Source organism: Epinephelus lanceolatus, chromosome 1, assembly GCF_041903045.1.
Source record: "Epinephelus lanceolatus isolate andai-2023 chromosome 1, ASM4190304v1, whole genome shotgun sequence".
NCBI lineage: Eukaryota > Metazoa > Chordata > Actinopteri > Perciformes > Serranidae > Epinephelus > Epinephelus lanceolatus.
Genome location: NC_135734.1, coordinates 10,638,879 through 10,657,085, shown reverse-complemented (window position 1 = coordinate 10,657,085; position 18,207 = coordinate 10,638,879). Strand labels below are relative to the sequence as shown.

Below are 18,207 nucleotides of genomic sequence, written 5' to 3'. Positions count from 1 at the left end.
CACAAAAGAGGAGACACAAAGTAACTAATAACAGGGCAGAACACCCAAAAAGAGACACAAAATGACTACACCAAGACAGAGGCAAAGTCACCAAAGTCTGTGTCTTTCCAACCCTATGCAGGAGAGGTGGTGGACCTTTTACATGTCTGTGCCCTGGGGTCCATTATCTCATAATACACCCATTCTTATGGGTATGTTTCTGAATATGACTATTCACAATGACAGAAAAAAAGATATTCTGTCCAAATATACCTCATCCTTCTTGCAAATAATACAAACACTTACACTTTTCCAACACCTATATACAGGAAGAATGAAAATTGTCTGTGCACATACTGTATGTGAAAAGCTTTCTTTTATGGAGTTAAAATGTGGGAGGCATTGCCTTAATGATCCACAGCATGACTTCACAATTAAAGGATTGTGTGTTTAAATCACAGCCTTGGTGTTTTGTGTGCAATTTGCATGTTCACAGGGTTTCCTCCAGGTACTCTAGCTTCACTCCCACAGTCCAAAAACATGAAAAACTCTAAATTGCCCATATGTGTGAAATTGAGTGTAAATGTGTCTATTTGGCCGTGGTTAAACTCTGTTATAGACTGGAGACTATTTTGGGCATGAAACACTTACTTTTCTGCATTCCGGTGAATTTATATGCATCAATATTTGCCTTCTGCATTAATTTGTAGTGGTAATGTCTTTAATTTTGTCAACATAAAAGTCCCCCGCTACTTTCATGTTTTTACTGGGGGGGACAAATGCACATGTTTGAAATACCAAGGGGGACATGTCCCCTGCATCCCAAATGCAAATGCACATAATTTAAATATTTATGTACTCAATGCTTATGTACTTAACAAGCAAAGTATGATCCATCTTGTGATGCTGGTACAACTCCCTACACAACAAGAGAGGATCATTCATGGATAAGCCTGTTATTACTAATAATAGTACTATTATTAATTATAAATTAACTTGAAAACTGATGCAGCATATCTCTAACAGACCAGAAACACAACAGGATTTATGACTGTGTGTGTGACTCTTTATGTGTAAAGAGCTTGTGCTGGCTGCCTTTTTTAACAGGATTTTATTTTTGATATGATGACCCATTAGTACTTTTAACAAACTAGTCGTAATGTTTCTTTTCTTTTCTTTTAGTTTTCTGTATTGCCTTCATATAATTGCTTTTGCTATTTGTGTATTGTTTCCATGGGCTCTTTTTCTTCTTCTGTCTTGTAAATCATTGTTAATGTGTTTTAAAACTTCTATGTATATTTGTTTTGTTACAGGCTCTAATAAACGCTATCAGTATTCCAGAGCTGTAATCTTTATGTATGTGCGTGGGTTGAGGTGAGGTCTGTCAAATTTCTCTAGTAGTTATTAAAATAGCTACTAAACATCCATCCAGACTTTTAAACCGAGTCACGCTCTGATTGGCTGGGAGGCGGTCACGTGACGTAGCGCAGTCAGTCGCTGTGCCGTGCCTCGAGCCAGCGCTGAGTGGAGCCTGTCTGCCAACAGCTTCAGCAGTGGCTCTATCTGGAAACCACTACACTCACTGACAATTAAAGGAGGCCCCTTTTTCTTCTTATTTCCGAGGACTATTCTTCACCATGGGCGACAAGAAGAGCCCTACCAGGTAAGGCAACCATCCACTGCCAATTTCTGCTTGTTTTGTGCGTTTCGGGCTCGATATTAAGATGCGTTTCCCTCACACAGGGATCGTTTCTCCCTTTTTCAGTTGGTATACCACAGCTAGCTAGAATAGTGCAGTCACTATGGCGGCTTCTCGCTCCCTACAACCCAGTCACTTAACAGACAAAGGGAAAATTTTCAGAGGATACGCCTGGCATTCTCTGAAACGCTCTTCCGTCTCGATGAAGCCTTTCGGAGGGTCAATGTCGAAATTGACATTGTTTGATATTGGTTTTGTTAGCCGACATGCTAAGCTTCGATGCCGAAAATTTTAGCAATGCTTGCCTGCCTGCTAGCCTAACGTTAGCTGGCGATACAATCGGACGGTGTGGAGCTTCGCCGCTGTGGGGATTTATTAACCAAGGAGCTGTACTTGTCGGGACTCGAACCCAAAATTAATGACAACACCATTATTTGTGCCGCACTTAGAAGCTCGTGTGTTACACAGCGTGTGGTGTTTGTCACAATCTCCTTTCTTGTCAATTCATGAAATTCTCTTGGTGGTATTTCAAAAAACTAACTTGACCTTAACATTTGTCAGGCCAAAAAGACAAGCCAAACAGACCGCCGATGACGGCTACTGGGACTGTAGCGTCTGCACCTTCAGGAACACCGCCGAGGCTTTCAAATGCAGCATCTGCGATGTGAGGAAGGGCACATCCACAAGGTAACGTAGCGCTCCCTCCCTCTCTCTGCCTCTCTCTCCCTCTCTCTCGTCTGAGCGTCTCGTTTTTCCCCTGCTTGGCTGGCTGCAGCAGCATTGCATCGCAATTTATGGGAATGACAACTTTGATCGACAGCCTATTTGTCTGTGAGCGAATGCGGACTTGTTGATGGACAATCATGCAAACATCTCCTGCCGTTGTCTGGATTATCCGTAGTTTCCCATTTTATGCGACTAACATTGCATTGCTTTTATGCATTTGTCTAGGTAGGCTGGCTGCTTCACTAGCCAGGGGGGGGATGGGGTGGGGAAGAGGGACCATACTTCATGATGGCTGTACAGCTACAGTGCATCAACAGAGCAACAGCGAAAGGGCTGCTTTTTTTCCATGGAGTGAAACAAGGTGAATGTATGTGCGTGCATTTCACCTACCTGTAGGATTGCAGAGGTTGCTTTAATGGTCTGACAAGTTAAATGTGTTGTGCATCATGGGGTGGATGAATAGAAAGGAGATGATTTTGTTTCTTAGATTAAGAAATGAGTTTTCAATCAGAACTGTTTCTTTGTCCGTCAGACTTTTTCCCTCTGTGCATTGTAGTTTAAGCCAATGCCATTTCATGCCCAACCAGGCATGACACTGAGTGTTCACATGAGGTTCAACAGTTTTTTTCCTCTCTTTTTATTTATTTATTATTTATTTCAGTTATACACAAATCATTTTTTTAGTTTTTTTAAGATGTAAGTCCATACAGTTTGTGATCAATCATGTTCAAAATCCAATCTGCCACAAGCCTGCTTTGTTCCAGAAGCTGTTTACAAGTGAATTCACTCATGTTTGCACACAGACAATGTCTCCAGATTAATCATATCAACATTTATAGCAACAGACTTGTATGTCCCAGACATTTCCCCTGAGCTTCCCATAGAATACATTTTGTGACGTTAGCAGACGACGGCATCTTATGGGAAACTGAGATGAAATCACTGTATAACTTAAATGTCATGATGGGATTCCCTTTCGGTTTTGTGTAGAATGACGCCTCCACCTCCAGTTCTGGGGAATGTTTGTGATGAGAAGTTGCGTGTGCCACTGTATGAGTTTGTTTACTCGTGTCATCAGTTGCATGATGAGCTGGAGAGATAGATGAGTCATTTGTGGGTTTGTTGACAAGTCCCCTGCACTCTAACCTTTCCAGCTGTGGTTTTACAATGAGTGGCTCCACTGACACCCCTGACGCACCACAAATGGGGAGAACACACTGACGCTGGTTTACTGAAAATCCAAAAGCGCTCAATCTTAATTGTCTGGCTCCCCTCCCCCTATGATCTTTTCCTAGCTGCGCGTGTAGCTTACCACAGCTGAAGATGCAGGCTGAGCCTGCTGCGCGAAAGCAGGAAGCGGAGACAAGCATGTTGTAGCCATCCTGCCACTGTGCTTTGGCAACAGCCCAGTTGCCTCTATTTGGTAAATGGGAGCACATGACATCACAGTAGTGGTTGTCACACATTCCTGTTTGATGTGAATAGTTAACCTTTGATTAATGCAATTGTGTAGTTGTGGGGCTGCCGCTTATTCTAACGAGTACTAATTAGCTGTCTTTTCTTCACTGTTTGATGTATTCCAGCAAAGCATGGGACGAAGCAACATGCTCTTAGCTAAATGATTCACACTTAAGGCTATTTGTGAATGTTTGTCTTGCTGCTTTTATCTGAGGCTCTACTTTGAATGTGCTTTTATGCATGAGAACAAGTGTGTTCACTAATTAGAGTTCCCCACTGCTGGTAAGAGTCAAAACACTTCTTTTCTCAAAGTTCGGTTTGGATCATCAGTTTGTGTTTACAAGATGGATGAACTTGGATAGTTATTTACATGATTGTATTTAAAGGTGCACTGAGCAGTATTTTACTAAGAAACAATGTATAAAGTAGATTTATACAAAAGTAATCCCTCTCAATCATCATGTATGACCCACTGGAAGTGCATGGGGGTTTATTTATCTGTGGAGACCCTACCTTCTGCCTGTATTTTCTCATTTTCTACTTATTTGGCTGTGGTCAGGACAGTCTTGGCAACAGCGCACAGGTGAGGTTGGGACTTAATGAAAAGGTAGTGACCAGGTCCCAGACCATAAGTAGCACACATTCATAAGGAAGCTGCAAAAATAGGGGACACAGCACCAGAAATCCTGCAAATGGAGAGAGGCAAAACGCCAAGTGGACAAAGTCAGGCTTGGCTTTCACTTTCGCTAGTCATACTGTGTTTACAAACAGTAGCTCACAATTCCTTCCTCATATACCTTTTAAGCTTTGTTTGAAATGGCTTGTTTTCAGTGGTGTGAATGTCTGTAAGCTACTTTCCACACACTCCTTCCACAATCCACAAGTATAGCTTCCTTTTCTTGTGTCCTGGGACAAAGGTCAGCCTGTGTTGACTTATTTGAACATAGTAAGGAGAGAATGGATGCAGCTGAAGTATCACACACCCATTACTGAAAGTTTGTTGGTACAACAGGTAGCAGTCAGCAGGCATTAGTATTGCGACGGTTGGTAGCTGCAGAGGTTGAGTCATACAGGGTTATCCTGCCTGTCCTACGAGAAATTCATGATCAGATAAATATTTCCATCCTCCACAGCTTGATACATCCATCCCTCACAGTGTGCATGGAGTCAATGAGACACCAGCTGTTTCTACAGGTGTTGATGGAGAATACACAATTAATATGATCTATGGTGATTCGCAAATAGAGGCTTTCACTCCAGCAAGGCTTGAACTGCACTTTGTCCCCTGCCAGCGGTAGGTAAGCCAGGTAACTGTGGGTCATGCAGCTCTGATTTGTGCAAATGGAAGCAAGAATGTGTGTTAACGAGAGCAAAACTCTGACTGTGGCATCAGCATGCAGGGAGAGGCCCCATTCTCCCCAGCCCAGCGCAGCCTAACGAACCTGTTGACCCAGTCCAACTCAGTGATGTAACATGATACTCAAGTAGGCTAAATCTAGCCTCCGCCACTCTGACTCTTAAACAAGAAAGCACTCGGCTTTTTGCACCTGACCTCGCTGCTAATCTACAAGTCCAAGTAGCCCAAGTGTTCAGCCTTTTCATTCAGTGCCTGCTTCCTTGGTTATTGGAGATAGGTTTGCATTAGCATCCCCTGCGAGGTGCATGCTATCATATTTAAATGTTTCTGGCATCTGAACCCAATCGCTGCATGAACGTGACACCTTGTTGCTGTACATCAGTTTGCTTTGTGGTGGTGTTTGGTATGCACCTCTGTCAGCCCCGGGGCCTAGGGAGAAACCATTAGGAGCCCTCTAAAGTTGATTGATGGCGGGGATCACAGGAAGTCTTGAGGTACCTCAGTCTTTGACTGCTGTGCTGTTATCTATGCGCTGTTGCTCTGTTGTCAACCATTTCAAGTAGCTTCCATCTGTGCTTTATATAAAGCAGAACAAATGGGTGCTTCTCGCTGGTTAGCAAAATGCAGCGCTCTGACTGAATTAAATAAACCAACTTAAATGGACCCCAATTTATCTGAAGCTCAGACTGCCGAGAGGACACAGAACCTGAACCAATGCAACCAATTTACTACGTAAACAGCAGTGTGAGATATGGGGGTTTACCAATGTAGATGTCAGCTATATAGCCAGTAGTAAATGGTCATAAAAAAGTTAATATAAATGTTTATACAACACATAATTTGAACAGAAATCAAAGCAACTTGATACTTGTTAATACAATGGGGTAATTTTATTTTTAACATACAGATATAGAGCTTCAAATAGAAAAGATATAGAGGAAGAATCCATTTTTTTGTCAGGTGAACTCAAAAGCTGGAGTCCAGATTGCTCAGTCAAACAGAGCCCGACCTGTCAGATATTTGGACTGGATCTGTGAAATTAAGCTTATTTGAGCTAAATCAAATGACACAACAATTTTTTTGCACATAATTTGTATTGACACTCTGTTAATGACACTAGACTGTCTCTGTAGGATTACAGCTTTCATTGTTCTCAGTTAATAGGTGAGGCCATCCTGCTGTTACATGGTAACAAGACAGTTTTTTTAGTCACCTGTAACATGTATAAACTGACATGTGAATAATGTCATGTACAAATATTGTGACAAGTCTGAAGGATTTTAAGGTGAAGATGTTTTTCTGATCACCCTGGCATACTTAAATGAATCAACCATAGGCAGTCACTGTAATTGTCCATGACTCTGTAGATATTTACAGATGTTAACATACTTAAGTATATGTGTTTTGCATTTAAGCTGTGGCTTTATAATATGACCATATGGGAAACCCGTTAATCCACAGATTATGAATGTCAGAAACGGGATTGCTGAACACAATCAGAATGGACCAAATCTAAAGGATACCTACCCCTAAAGCCACAAGTTAGTAATGGGGCTAAACAAGTAAAAGTGCACCTCTTTCTTGGTGTAAGTGTTGAGGCTGCACAATTATTGGAAAATGATTGCAGTGTGCATGTGTGTTTGTGTGTCACGGCGTGTGTGTGTGACTTTCTGTCTTACAATGATGGAATAGAGTCATTATAATCCGTGGATTCTACCACTGTCACATTAAGGCAAATTGTCTAGGATAATGGAATTACATAAGAGGGACATGCTGGCGCTCAATTTATATCTGCACTTCCTCGCCCACCCCCTGCCCCCACAGCAGCCCCCGCTCAGAGGAAACTGCTTTTGCTTATCCAGCATTATCAGCATCTGCACTAAAACCCTAAGCACGAGCGGGTAGCCCTAATCTTTACATGTTAATTGCCGGATTTAAAAGTTCTTAATTACTTCATGGGATTTGGCAGAGTGTGAGTGATTAAATACAGTAGCCAATTTGGCAATCTGACAAAACAGAAATGTTGAAAGAGAGCTGTTGAATCGGGGCTCCTCCCCTCACAAAAAAGATGAGGCAAATGAGTGCGACAGTGAGGGAGTGCGGAGTCTCAGGAAAATAGGGAAAGAGAGCATATGAGGACAAGGAGAGAGGGAGTGAGGGAGTTAAGTGTGGAGTCGCAGCTAGCTGAGGAGTAAGGAGAAGAGGAGGGCATGAGAGGACACAAGGAGAAACAGAGCGATGAAGGGACAGACAGGAGTGTAGCGTCTGGACATTTATGTGTGTGCGTGTGTGTTGAAGGAAGGGGGGTATGGATGGCTGTAAGGGGGATGTGCTCACTCAGCCACGAGTCTCCAGGGGCTGAAGCACATCATTACCCAGGGAGGGAGAGAGCTGGACTGGACAGCCTCTTCTGTTTCTACCAGCACCACCATCCATGCATGGGAAAAGGACAGCACCATTTGACATGTCATTTGCTTCGGATTGAGAGTGTTTCCAGAACTGACCATTTTCTCTCTGTAGAGTTATAAAATGATTGTAGGAGACAAAGGGTTTGATCCTGTTGAGCTATGGTTTGTCTGAGCATTATGAGGAAAAGCCTGATAGTTTGGTGGAGTTTGAATCGTGGCTACAGTAGTCAGAAGCGGCTTTGTGTTTGAGCTCTTGGTGTCAGGTGTCCTCACTTGAGGTTTGCTTGCTAGATGTTGTTCCCTTTGTGTAGAACATGAGAGCCTGCTGTGAAGGTGCAATGTCCCCTTCGGCAGTTCTGCAAATTCAAACCAGGCTTCTGTGTATACTAAAGCAAATGGGCAAGAAGATGACAGGACAGCAGCAAGATGGGGTGACCGCGTCTACTTGACAGATAACTCACGCACACCAGAGGCAAACAGTAGGAGAGAGGGTGAAGAGAGGTGAAGACGACCTACTTAAAGGCAGCGGGATTTAGGTTTGGGCGGCGGTGGTGGGGGTGAGGGGGGCTAATGCACAGGGAGAAAGTGAAAGGAGAGCATTGGAAAAGACAAAGAGAGAATGATGAAGAGGAGGAAAACAAATGAGTGATACTAAGCAATGTGACACAGTGCTGCTGATGGAAGGAGCTCATACGTGCTTAGTGCCTCTGCGATGAGTCGCTGTCAGTCTGCCCAGTGCCAGGCAGTTTGTATCCTGAAAGATGGGTCAGGGAAAGAGTTGTCAGTGTGAAGATAAATGGTCTTTTACCCACAGCAGACACAAACGTAGACGTTCCCTCTTTTAATTCCTCTGTCACAGACCTCCTTCTCTTCTTGCGTATGTCTGTCTATCTCAGATGCATCCAAACTCAGACAGGTGGACTCTTTCAGCCTGTCAGGAGAAGCAGAAAACCAGACTCCTGGCAGCCAGCATGGTGTATAAGGTTTACAGTTGTTTCAGAAAAGCTGAGATATCTTTGCTCTTTTGCTGTTTGAGGAAAAAGAGTGGGGTGTAGATGCTTACTGGGTGCCTGCTGTGCACTCGCTCTGTACCTGATGGAGACATGGTGGGGGGATCCATACATTCATAAAAGGAGTGTAAGGTTGATAGGGATGGGAATATAGGACTGGTTCCAAATTGTCTGATCCATTGGAATCTTATGTTTCTGAGTCTTAGGGCTGTACCCGACTCAAACTTGTCAGTCAAATAAGATTTGGCCATATAATACAAATATTGGATGATTTTTATTTTTAAAATGAAGACAATGAACAAGGCTTAGCCAGATGTTCGGTGTGACAGTGGCATTCATATAATAGAGTAAACAAGCTAACAGTGCTGGAGATGTGCATCAACACTTCTTGCCAACACTAGATATCAAACAAAAGCCAGACTATGTCATATTAAGTATACATGAGCTGTAGATTCACCACTACCAAGCAGAAGAGAGAAGCTAATGTTAATATGGAGCCTTAAAGTGCAAAGGTTCTCCCACTCTGTGCCACTGCATCACATCCACAGCTGTCCGTACCAAAGAATAGCGTAGAAGTTAAGAGCGCTTGCTTCACAGCAAAATCTTGAGAACAACACATCTCCACTGCACAGCACACTGACTAGCAAAAGAAAAAATGCTGCTCAACTTGAGGCGATCTCAGTTGATTGAGGGGTCTCTGACTGCCGATTCGAATCTCTGACTTAAAGGGGCAGCCCTAACGAGCTTATCAGTTTTTTTTATCAGAGCATGTTTTTCTGACAGTTGCACAGTGAAAAACAATGACGTCAAACTCGTGTCTATGCTGCTGGAAGCTTTCAACAAGGAGTCATGGCGGAGAGGAAAAACTGTCCAAAGCACGGCTTCACAAAGAAAGATGACAACAGTGCTGCATCAGGGCTGTACAGCGCAACATACTTTGTGTCGCATGTATTATATAGTTGGCATCACTGGTTCTATGTGTTGTTCAGGCTCGCACAGATTACACACCAGTGACAATTCTTGCCCAATGATCCTACTGTCTTTTTTTTTTTTTTGTTAGATATTTTTTGGGCTTTTTAGCCTTTAATGTATAGGACAGACAAGCGTGAAGGGGGGGGAGAGAGGGAGTGACATGCAGCAAAGGGCCACAGGCTGGAGTCGAACCCAGGCCGCTGCGGCAACAGCCTTGTACATGGGGCGCCTGCTCCACCACTAAGCCACCAGCGCCCCACCAATGATCCTACTGTCATTTTGCTTTTTTGAATAAACACAATTATTTAGCTTATTTTTGTGTATCAGCGCCCAAGGTCATCAAATAAAAAACTTATTTACCACCCCCAAACAATTTGCAAAATACTAAGCATGTTATCAGTACTTCGTTGGATGACAGATACTACAATTCTAAACTAAAAGCGTCTACTTTGTACAGCAGCTGAACACAGCACAAGGCTCCAGCTGCTGTCATGCCATCTACACCTTTCTCCAAAGTGTCTCTCCAAAGTGTAGATGGTGTGACAGCAGGGAATTCATGTGCAAGGCAACATACCAGAACCCTCGCTCCCGGGGAGATTGAAACCTGAATGTTGAGGAGACCAAGATGATGATAGAGGATGAAGCGGTCATCCTCGGGTGGAGAGCGCATCCCGTGAGAGAAGAGGGAGATGAGGAGGGAGCTGCCGCTGAGCTTGAGCCGCAGCCCAAAAGAAAAACATCTTGAGCAAGTTTATTAAAAAGAAAAGCAGGCGCAGCCATGCCAACTGTTACTATCCTGTTTTGTTCAAAGTAATGGGAAGATCTAAAGATCTAAGACTAAAGATCAAAGCAAGCGCTCTAAGGATATTGAGCAGAATCGACTAATATCTTTTCCTGTAGAATACTCTATATTATAACAACATTAGTGCCATGCAGGCAGGCTTAGCAGATTTTTTCTTTGACTGAGGAAACTTGAATGAAAATGAATGCTGTACAAATATTCTCTCCTTTCATCTACACTGTGTTAAGAAAATAAAGCAGTTGGTTGATGCTAAATAAAAACCTGTGAAGGGAATAAGGGAATCAGTAATGAATCGGACAGCTTAGCAGAGTCGATAATGGCATTGGTATCAATAAAATCTTATCAATTCCCGTCCCTAAAGGTGGAGAAGTAAAGGAGGGGGGTAACATCAGTGCCCCCCCTATAATTGTACAGGGATGGTGGGTCATTAGCCACGTTTCATGTGTGTTAATGGAGTCTGTTTAATCGATAATAATAATATTGTGATGAAATTTGTGATATACACCCATAGAACCACCCCACCCCCACAGCAGTCACCGAGGGGAAACACTGAACATTAAGCCCTCAAAGTCCTGACTCGAAGGGACTCGCGCAGGGATGAATGCTTAATGCCTCTGGTGGGCAGTGGGAATGAATCAAGAAGCGCTGTAGCCCCAGGCTGCTCTTCAGGTGATATCCTCATTCAACCTCCGCAACACACTCACTCACACAGATTACTTTACCCATGGATGGCTGGAGGTGACAACACTGCTCCAGTCACCTCAGGCTCCAACTGATCAAGGACTCCCTCACAGGGAGCACAGGTCCCCCAGTCCAGTGGTATTTGTATATGTCATTTTTCAGTTTGACACCTCAGTAAATAAATTTGTAGGTCTGTTCATATTTACTGATGAGGGTACATTTATAAGGTGTTCTGTTGAAGACTGATGTCTCGATTTTTTGACTGGCATCTCAAGATAACCTCCCCAGACATAGAGGGCTGCCACTCAAGTTGAGCCCAGAGGCCACTGACAAACTCAGTCAGATTAAGGTCTAAAATACAAATGTTACTCTTAGTGCAGAAACAATGGATCCATTAGTTGATTGACATAAAATTAATTGTCAATGACAAATCATATTTTGCTGGTTCGAACTTCTTATATGTGAAGCTTTTCTGTTTTATTTTTAACAGTAAATTAAATAGCTTTTGGACTCTTGTTTGGACAAAACATCTGAAGATTAGACTCTGGGAACTTGTGATGGACATTTTTCATTTTTTGCCCTTACATCTTCTCTTCTCTGACTAATCAGTTTACAAAGCAAATAATAGTGAGATTAATTGATAATTCCAAGCCCAAGTGGACAAATTGAAACTTCCTTTGTACGACCAGCAGTCCAATTACTATTATTAACTGTTATTATGGGAGACCAAGAAAGCCAGCAAATATCGACATTTATGAAATCAGAAGCTGTGAATTTTTGGCACTTTCATTTAAACAGTGGCTTAAAAGATTAATCAATTATCAGAACAACTGCTGATTACATTTCTGCCAACTGAGTCATTGTTTCAGCTCTAGTTACTATTGAACGTGAATAGTTAATTTACTATAAAATGATACGTGGATAACAATCCATACTGATAATTCTACTCTTGTCTTAAGTCATCTAACACATGCACACACCACATTTTTTTTTACAGTGTTGCACTGTTTCAAGAAAAGTGTTGTCAGCCAAGGGCCATGCAGTGCTCCTCCCAGACATACCTCAAGTCTCTCTGGAAAGATTGTCCAGCATTCAACAATAGAACAATAGAGCATACAGATATTTATACCCGCTGACTGGTTAACTAATGTGATGCACCACAGGCAGGCGGCTCTGTGCTCTGCTCCATCACCCTCCAAACTGGTAGTGGGAAGGGGAGAACATCACGTGCTTTTACATAATGATCAAGGCATACAGCAAGTGTTGACACAGACGAGTTCATGTAGATCATCGATTACATGGCTGCCAGCACATCATTGGGAGGTGCTGTGATCAAACTAAAGCCCTGTGGCATTGTCACATGCTGGATCTGAGAGATGTGCTTCAGGCTGAGGCTGTGATGGTCTCTCAGTCCTATGTGGGGGGGAAACCAGGTCACTGCTGAATACATCTGAATAGATGATTCATGTTTGTGAACAACTTTATACATCACCGAGAACAAGGAGCCCACATTCGTACTGCGTAGATGCAGTTATTTACAGAGTCTGAATGAGAGAGTTGGCGATGTTAAATAGTCTGAGCTCTTCAGCGGGGCGGACCATGGTCGAAGAATACTGTTGTCTGTCTCGCTCTCTCTCCTCCTCGCTCAGCTGTCTGCCGCTGCATTCACTCAGCCTGGCAGGAAATAATTGCTTGTCCTCCACACAGCACTTCAAATAAAAGAGCTGTGTTAATGAGGGCTTTCCTGCGCCTCTCTCTCTCTCTATCACACTCTCCATCGCTCGCTCATGCTCTTCATTACTCGGTCTCTCCATGAAGTGCTCCGGCTCATTGTTTTTGGTCTGTCTAGAAAGAGTTCCCTCAGAAACAGCAGCATCGGTTTTTGCCCTCAGCTCGCAGTATCAGCTGTTCCTGGCCAGCGAGAGCACCAGCTGAGCAGAGGTGTGTCTGTCTCTGGGATGGTTCAGCCTGAGTGGAGCAGTCTAACTATGGGTGTCAGTCTGACTGAATTAGGCGCTTTTAAGCATGATGATAGTTATTTCAGGGCATCCCGTTGAGGAAGTCTCCCCACTCCTCCCTCCCCCAGACGGTGGAATTTAGGGCCAAGCATAGGAGGAGCTGTCAATCACGGCCTATTGTTGTGCGAAGGGGAGGTAATAAGCTGTAAGCCCTCACAGTGGGAAATGATTCGACAGCAGGCTTTATACACTTGACACTCTCACTCACACACTCACACTGAATCCACAGGAATATATTGGCGACAGCGGGAGGTTGGAGCAATCTCTGCAATTGGATCCTGGAGTTCACTCCTGGTCCTGCTCTCAGGATCATTTCCAGTACCTCTTGTGAAACATAGATGTTTCGTATTTGATTTGGATGTTTGCTAAATAATATAACTCTGTTGTAGATTCATTTTCAGCAATGTTGTTTGATTTGTGCATTCTGTGCAGGACAGATAATTAAGATATGAACTGTAATTGATTTTAAATATGAATTACATTTTTAAGCAGAGTTAGACATTTTCCAGCTGTTCAGTCCCACCACTATGTAATAAATGCAAGTAACTAACACACATATGGTGTCATGCAGAATCTCCAGTCATGTTAATGAGCCACAGAGCATTGCTGTGCAAAGCCATGATGTGTGGTCAGTAAATAAATAATGGGGCATAGAGAGCGGTGCCTCTGTCATGCCAGCAGCAACTCATGGCTGACTTACAGCTGGCACTGAATCACTGCTTAACTACCGGGCTGCTTCTGCCGCCACTGCTGCTGCTGACACAAATCTCAGGCTCTGACCAGGGCTTCAACTCCGCAACAGGCGAAAAGGGGCGTGGAGCTTATCAGTCAATCAATCATTCATTCATCGCCTCCTTGGCTAACAGCTCTTTCGCTGTCAAACAAAATGATTTCTGGTCCTGTTGGATGCTGTCTGTGTTGACAATCTGTTTTAGAGAGACAAATATTTATTTCATGAGGGGTATGTATGTCAGTGAGCATATTTCTTTACTGTGGCTTTGCCCACTGCTGTATTCTCACATGGCTCAAGCTGCCACCTTGTCCAGAACTGCATTGCATTTTATCGCACTTGCTCAGTGGCATGTTGATGTTTCTTGCCAGATGTTGACATCTGATCAGGAATCCGGAGGTAGTCATCAAGATTCCCATGGGAATGAAGCAGGGAAAACCAAGGCTCAGACAGGAACAGGACTCTTGAGGAATTTATAATTGCAAATTGGTGCTGTGTCAGCACAGGCCAGGAGGTCAAGTGCTGTAATCAAATTATCCCCTCCTAATTAAATAGTTATCAACTTCATCACATAGGCATGTAAAAGCATTGCAGGGTGTAGCAACCTTATTAGTACTATGAAAAGATACTCTACATGGGAAGCACTTACTTCAGATTTAAATGGAATTGGGATCAATTTCATGGGACAGGACAAGGTTGGCAATGATGAAGTTGGAACAGGACTGTAAGAAAGTCTCACATCTGTATCGCCCTTTAATTTAACCCACTAAAGGCCCCCAGGGGGTGCCTTATCAAAGGGGAGCAGGTAGAGACAGCCCCAGGCTCCAGAAAACCAAGGCAGCTAATGGATACTGAATCAACGGCCTAGGGCTCCTCAGCATTCACCACAGCCGGCGTATTGATGGAGTGTAGTGCGAACATTACAACATGATGCTGTATTATGCCCCGATTGATTGTCTTCTGATCGGCTGTACTCCCCCACCCCCTCCTCAAGGAAAGGCCCTCTCTGTCTGTAATAGGCCTCAGCAGGAGGAGACTAAATGAGCTTTATGGAGCAGTAGAGAAAAAGTTGCAAAAGGATTGGATCACAAGAGTTTTAAAGTGCTTGGCTACTAAGCCATAGATGGACTGAGTGGAGTGTCAGTTGTGAAAGATGCGCGTGGATGGAAGTGCAGAAAGGAGTAACTGGACTGGCAATATGATGTTGCCAAATTGAAACACTGAGGCTAACCACTTAAGCAGCTGTCTGAAAAACCACTCTCCACAGCAAGCCACTGAAATCAGAGTCATCAGTCTGACACGCTATTGAGCTTCTTTTGTTTTTGCCTCAGTATTTGCTCTCAGACCATTCCCATGGCAAAGCCAGAAACATTTGTTTTCACTGCCAGAACTTCATTTTACAGCAGTAACACTTGTTTATCTGCCCTGATGCTTAGACTGACAGAGTTTCTAAAACTTTCAAGACTCCCTACTTGACCACAGGTCTCCTAAAGCAGTCCTGAGGATCAAGGGACCTCCTCCCCACTGCTGGGATATCACAAAAACTCTTCCTGCCAAGAGTAGAATTGGGTTTGGAAGGGTTGGGTATACACAGCAAGCTAGTATAACTTGTTGTGTTCCTGTTGAAAGGCTCCCTGAGCAGCCACCGAGCTGTGCCAGGCTGTTTGTTTGCACGCTAAGCTTTTCAACTGCGTGTTTGTGTGTGTGAGCGTACTTGTGGTTTACTCCTCACCATGCTTGCCCAGTGCTGGCCTGTGATTATCCATGTTGCTGGCTGCAGTTTGGTCTCGGCAGAGTCGGAGTCTCTGGAAGGCTGCAGTCATCCTTCCCTCTACCCCCAGGTCCTCTGCTTCCCCCCAGATGCTGCCAGCTGGTGTCCATTATGCTGCAGGTGTGTGTGTTGGCCCAGGCTGTCTGACTTGGGGTTAGCATTTTGCCTCACAATTTCAGGCCCTGTTCATCTGCACAGCTGATGGAGCAAGATGCTGCTCTTGCTGCACGCATGTTTGTAACAGTTGAGTGGTGAAACACCACAAAAGATGCTTTCAGAAAAGGATGGTTTTATGTGAACCGCCTCTTAGAAAATCAGAGGGATTCTTTGAAAGTTGCACGTGACATTTGTTTTCTTTTCTTTTATTGTTTTTGCTGAATAGGAATGATGATAAACTCAAAGAGATGGTTATGGATTGTGTTGACGTATGCATTTGAGTCAAAAAGGTGGCAGTAGAGCTATGGTTGCTGGTGAGCTCAGTGAGTAGAGCAGCTACACCATGTCCAACTGAATCTCAGTCTGTGACAAATGGGGCCAACCCTGCAGTAATCAGATTAGAGGACCTAAGTGACGTGCTGCAAATGTCCCACCTTGTGATCCTGTGCATTCATTTTATTACAGCTGTGAGCTAATGAGATTAGCCCTCAAAACAGAGCTGCTCCACTAGGAAGCGGCCCCGTAAACCCACCTCTGCAGCAGTTGGGAGCATCAGCCCCCTTTCCCTCTCTGGCCTGTAGGTTCAGTCACCTCTCTTTGTCAGCCGTAGTGTAACTGTGTTGGTGTGTAGCCAGAGTCAGCTCATAGCTCCACTACGAGGCTAATCCATCTTTGTGCCTTGGATCTCCTCCACAGGAAACCCAGGATCAACTCCCAGCTGGTCGCCCAGCAGGTGGCTCAGCAGTACCCGATGCCTCCCCCGCCCAAGAAGGAGCGAAGGGAGAGGAGCGAGCGCACAGACAAGGAGCGCCCGGACGGCGAAGGCGAGCGCGCCAACGGAGAGGGGCGTCCAGAGGGTGAACGTCCAGAGATAGTGAGGCCAGAGGGAGACTCTCCCGAAAAGGAAAAGAGTGACACTGAACAACAGCCAATCAAAGACAAACCCGACAGAGAGAAGGAAATTAGCCCAGCCGTCACGAAGAAGCCCAGCAGCAAAAAGACCAGGTTAGTCTACATGTTGAGTCTTCACTTGTGTCTCTGGATGTTGTCTGCGGTGTTTTATCCTCACCCGTTCGTATGTTTTCCTCCAGACCCAAATCAGACAACCATCAGAGCTCACCCAGCGACAAACACAGCATACAGTCTGGCAAATCAGCAACCAAGACCAACAAGAACTCTCACATTTCCAGGTGTGTAGCACCCTCTCATACACCGCATCTCTCTGGCAGCACACATGGTTTCACATCTATGACTACGCAGCACTTCTTTTTAGAGAAAGTCATGCTGCACAAGGCTAGTGGGAAACCTCAAATGATTCACAAATGATCTTTTACACTAAACACCCACTCTCACTTTATATACACTTGTTCTGACGGTTCATGTGTCACCCGATGAATTGAGCAATTTAGTGTAACCGCCCCCACAGTGCTGGCAGCCTCCCCCTTGTTGTTGCTGAGACACACATATTGTGGTTGCCATTTCTGGTTAATGTTTTTTCTCTCCCTCTGTCTGTCTATGCCCCTCAGGCCCAAACTGAAGAACATTGACCGGAGCACCGCCCAGCAGTTGGCTATCACCGTCGGGAACGTGACAGTGATCATAACAGACTTTAAGGAGAAGACCCGCTCCTCCTCCACATCCTCGTCCACCATCACGTCCAGCGCGGGTTCTGAACAACAGCACCAGAGCTCCGGCTCCGAGAGCATGGACAAGGGCTCGTCGAGGGCCTCCACACCCAAAGGGGATCTCTCTGTGGGGCACGACGAGTCGTTCTGAGGCCCTGTCCCTTTTGTCCCGTCCTCACCTCGCTCCACAAGCCCCCGCCCTTCCCCCCCTTTCCCCCCACATTTCTGGACACTATGGATCCCATAGGGGGAGAGATTTCACCTTTCCCATCGCTGCCCTGCCTCCATTCCATGATCACCCTTGGATGCTGAGAGGAGTTGGAAAGCTGAGAGGAACAGTGCGGTGCGCCTGCCAGGGAAATGCAGGGGGATCTCCCCTCGTGGTTACACCCGTGGCACAGGCGAGGAGAGCAGGGCTACAAGGAATAACACCCCCATCCCCAACCTCCCCTGCGGTAGCATCCAGACACTTGTATGTATTGTTTTATATATGTATGTGGATGTGAGGCCAAGTCGACATTTTTTGTTTTGTTTTTGTAAAGAAGAATTCTCCGCTGGGCACAATAACCACCATCATTTCAATAACTTTAAACTATTATTACCCTTATTTATTACCTGTTGCACCTGTATACTTTGATATTCTCCTTTTTTATGTTGACGCTTTGCTGTGTAGCCCTGCCGATCGATCATTCCTTAAGTGTTTTTATTGCAGTTTGAAGATGATAGGACAAGACTCGAGTCACACGGATACACACACACACACACACACACACACACACATACCACATACACACACACTGGTGCTAGATACACTG

General features: G+C 44.5%; 1 protein-coding gene across 1 annotated transcript; it reads left to right on the top strand.

Annotated features, from left to right (window-relative positions):
* Positions 1-1,484: 1,484 nt before the first annotated feature.
* Positions 1,485-17,839, top strand: rybpb (RING1 and YY1 binding protein b). The gene is made up of 5 exons (XM_033626935.2): positions 1,485-1,642; positions 2,240-2,365; positions 16,464-16,772; positions 16,859-16,957; positions 17,294-17,839. The coding sequence occupies exons 1-5, from the start codon at positions 1,617-1,619 to the stop codon at positions 17,541-17,543; spliced, it is 810 nt and encodes a 269-aa protein (XP_033482826.1). The 5' UTR covers positions 1,485-1,616; the 3' UTR covers positions 17,544-17,839.
* Positions 17,840-18,207: the final 368 nt, after the last annotated feature.

Excerpts from the sequence above, each read along its gene's own strand:
- rybpb (XM_033626935.2), top strand. The coding sequence starts at position 1,617 with ATGGGCGACAAGAAGAGCCCTACCAG. Across the intron at positions 1,643-2,239 it reads GACAAGAAGAGCCCTACCAG|GCCAAAAAGACAAGCCAAAC; the intron begins GTAAGGCAACCA and ends AACATTTGTCAG. Across the intron at positions 16,773-16,858 it reads CCCAGCAGCAAAAAGACCAG|ACCCAAATCAGACAACCATC; the intron begins GTTAGTCTACAT and ends GTTTTCCTCCAG.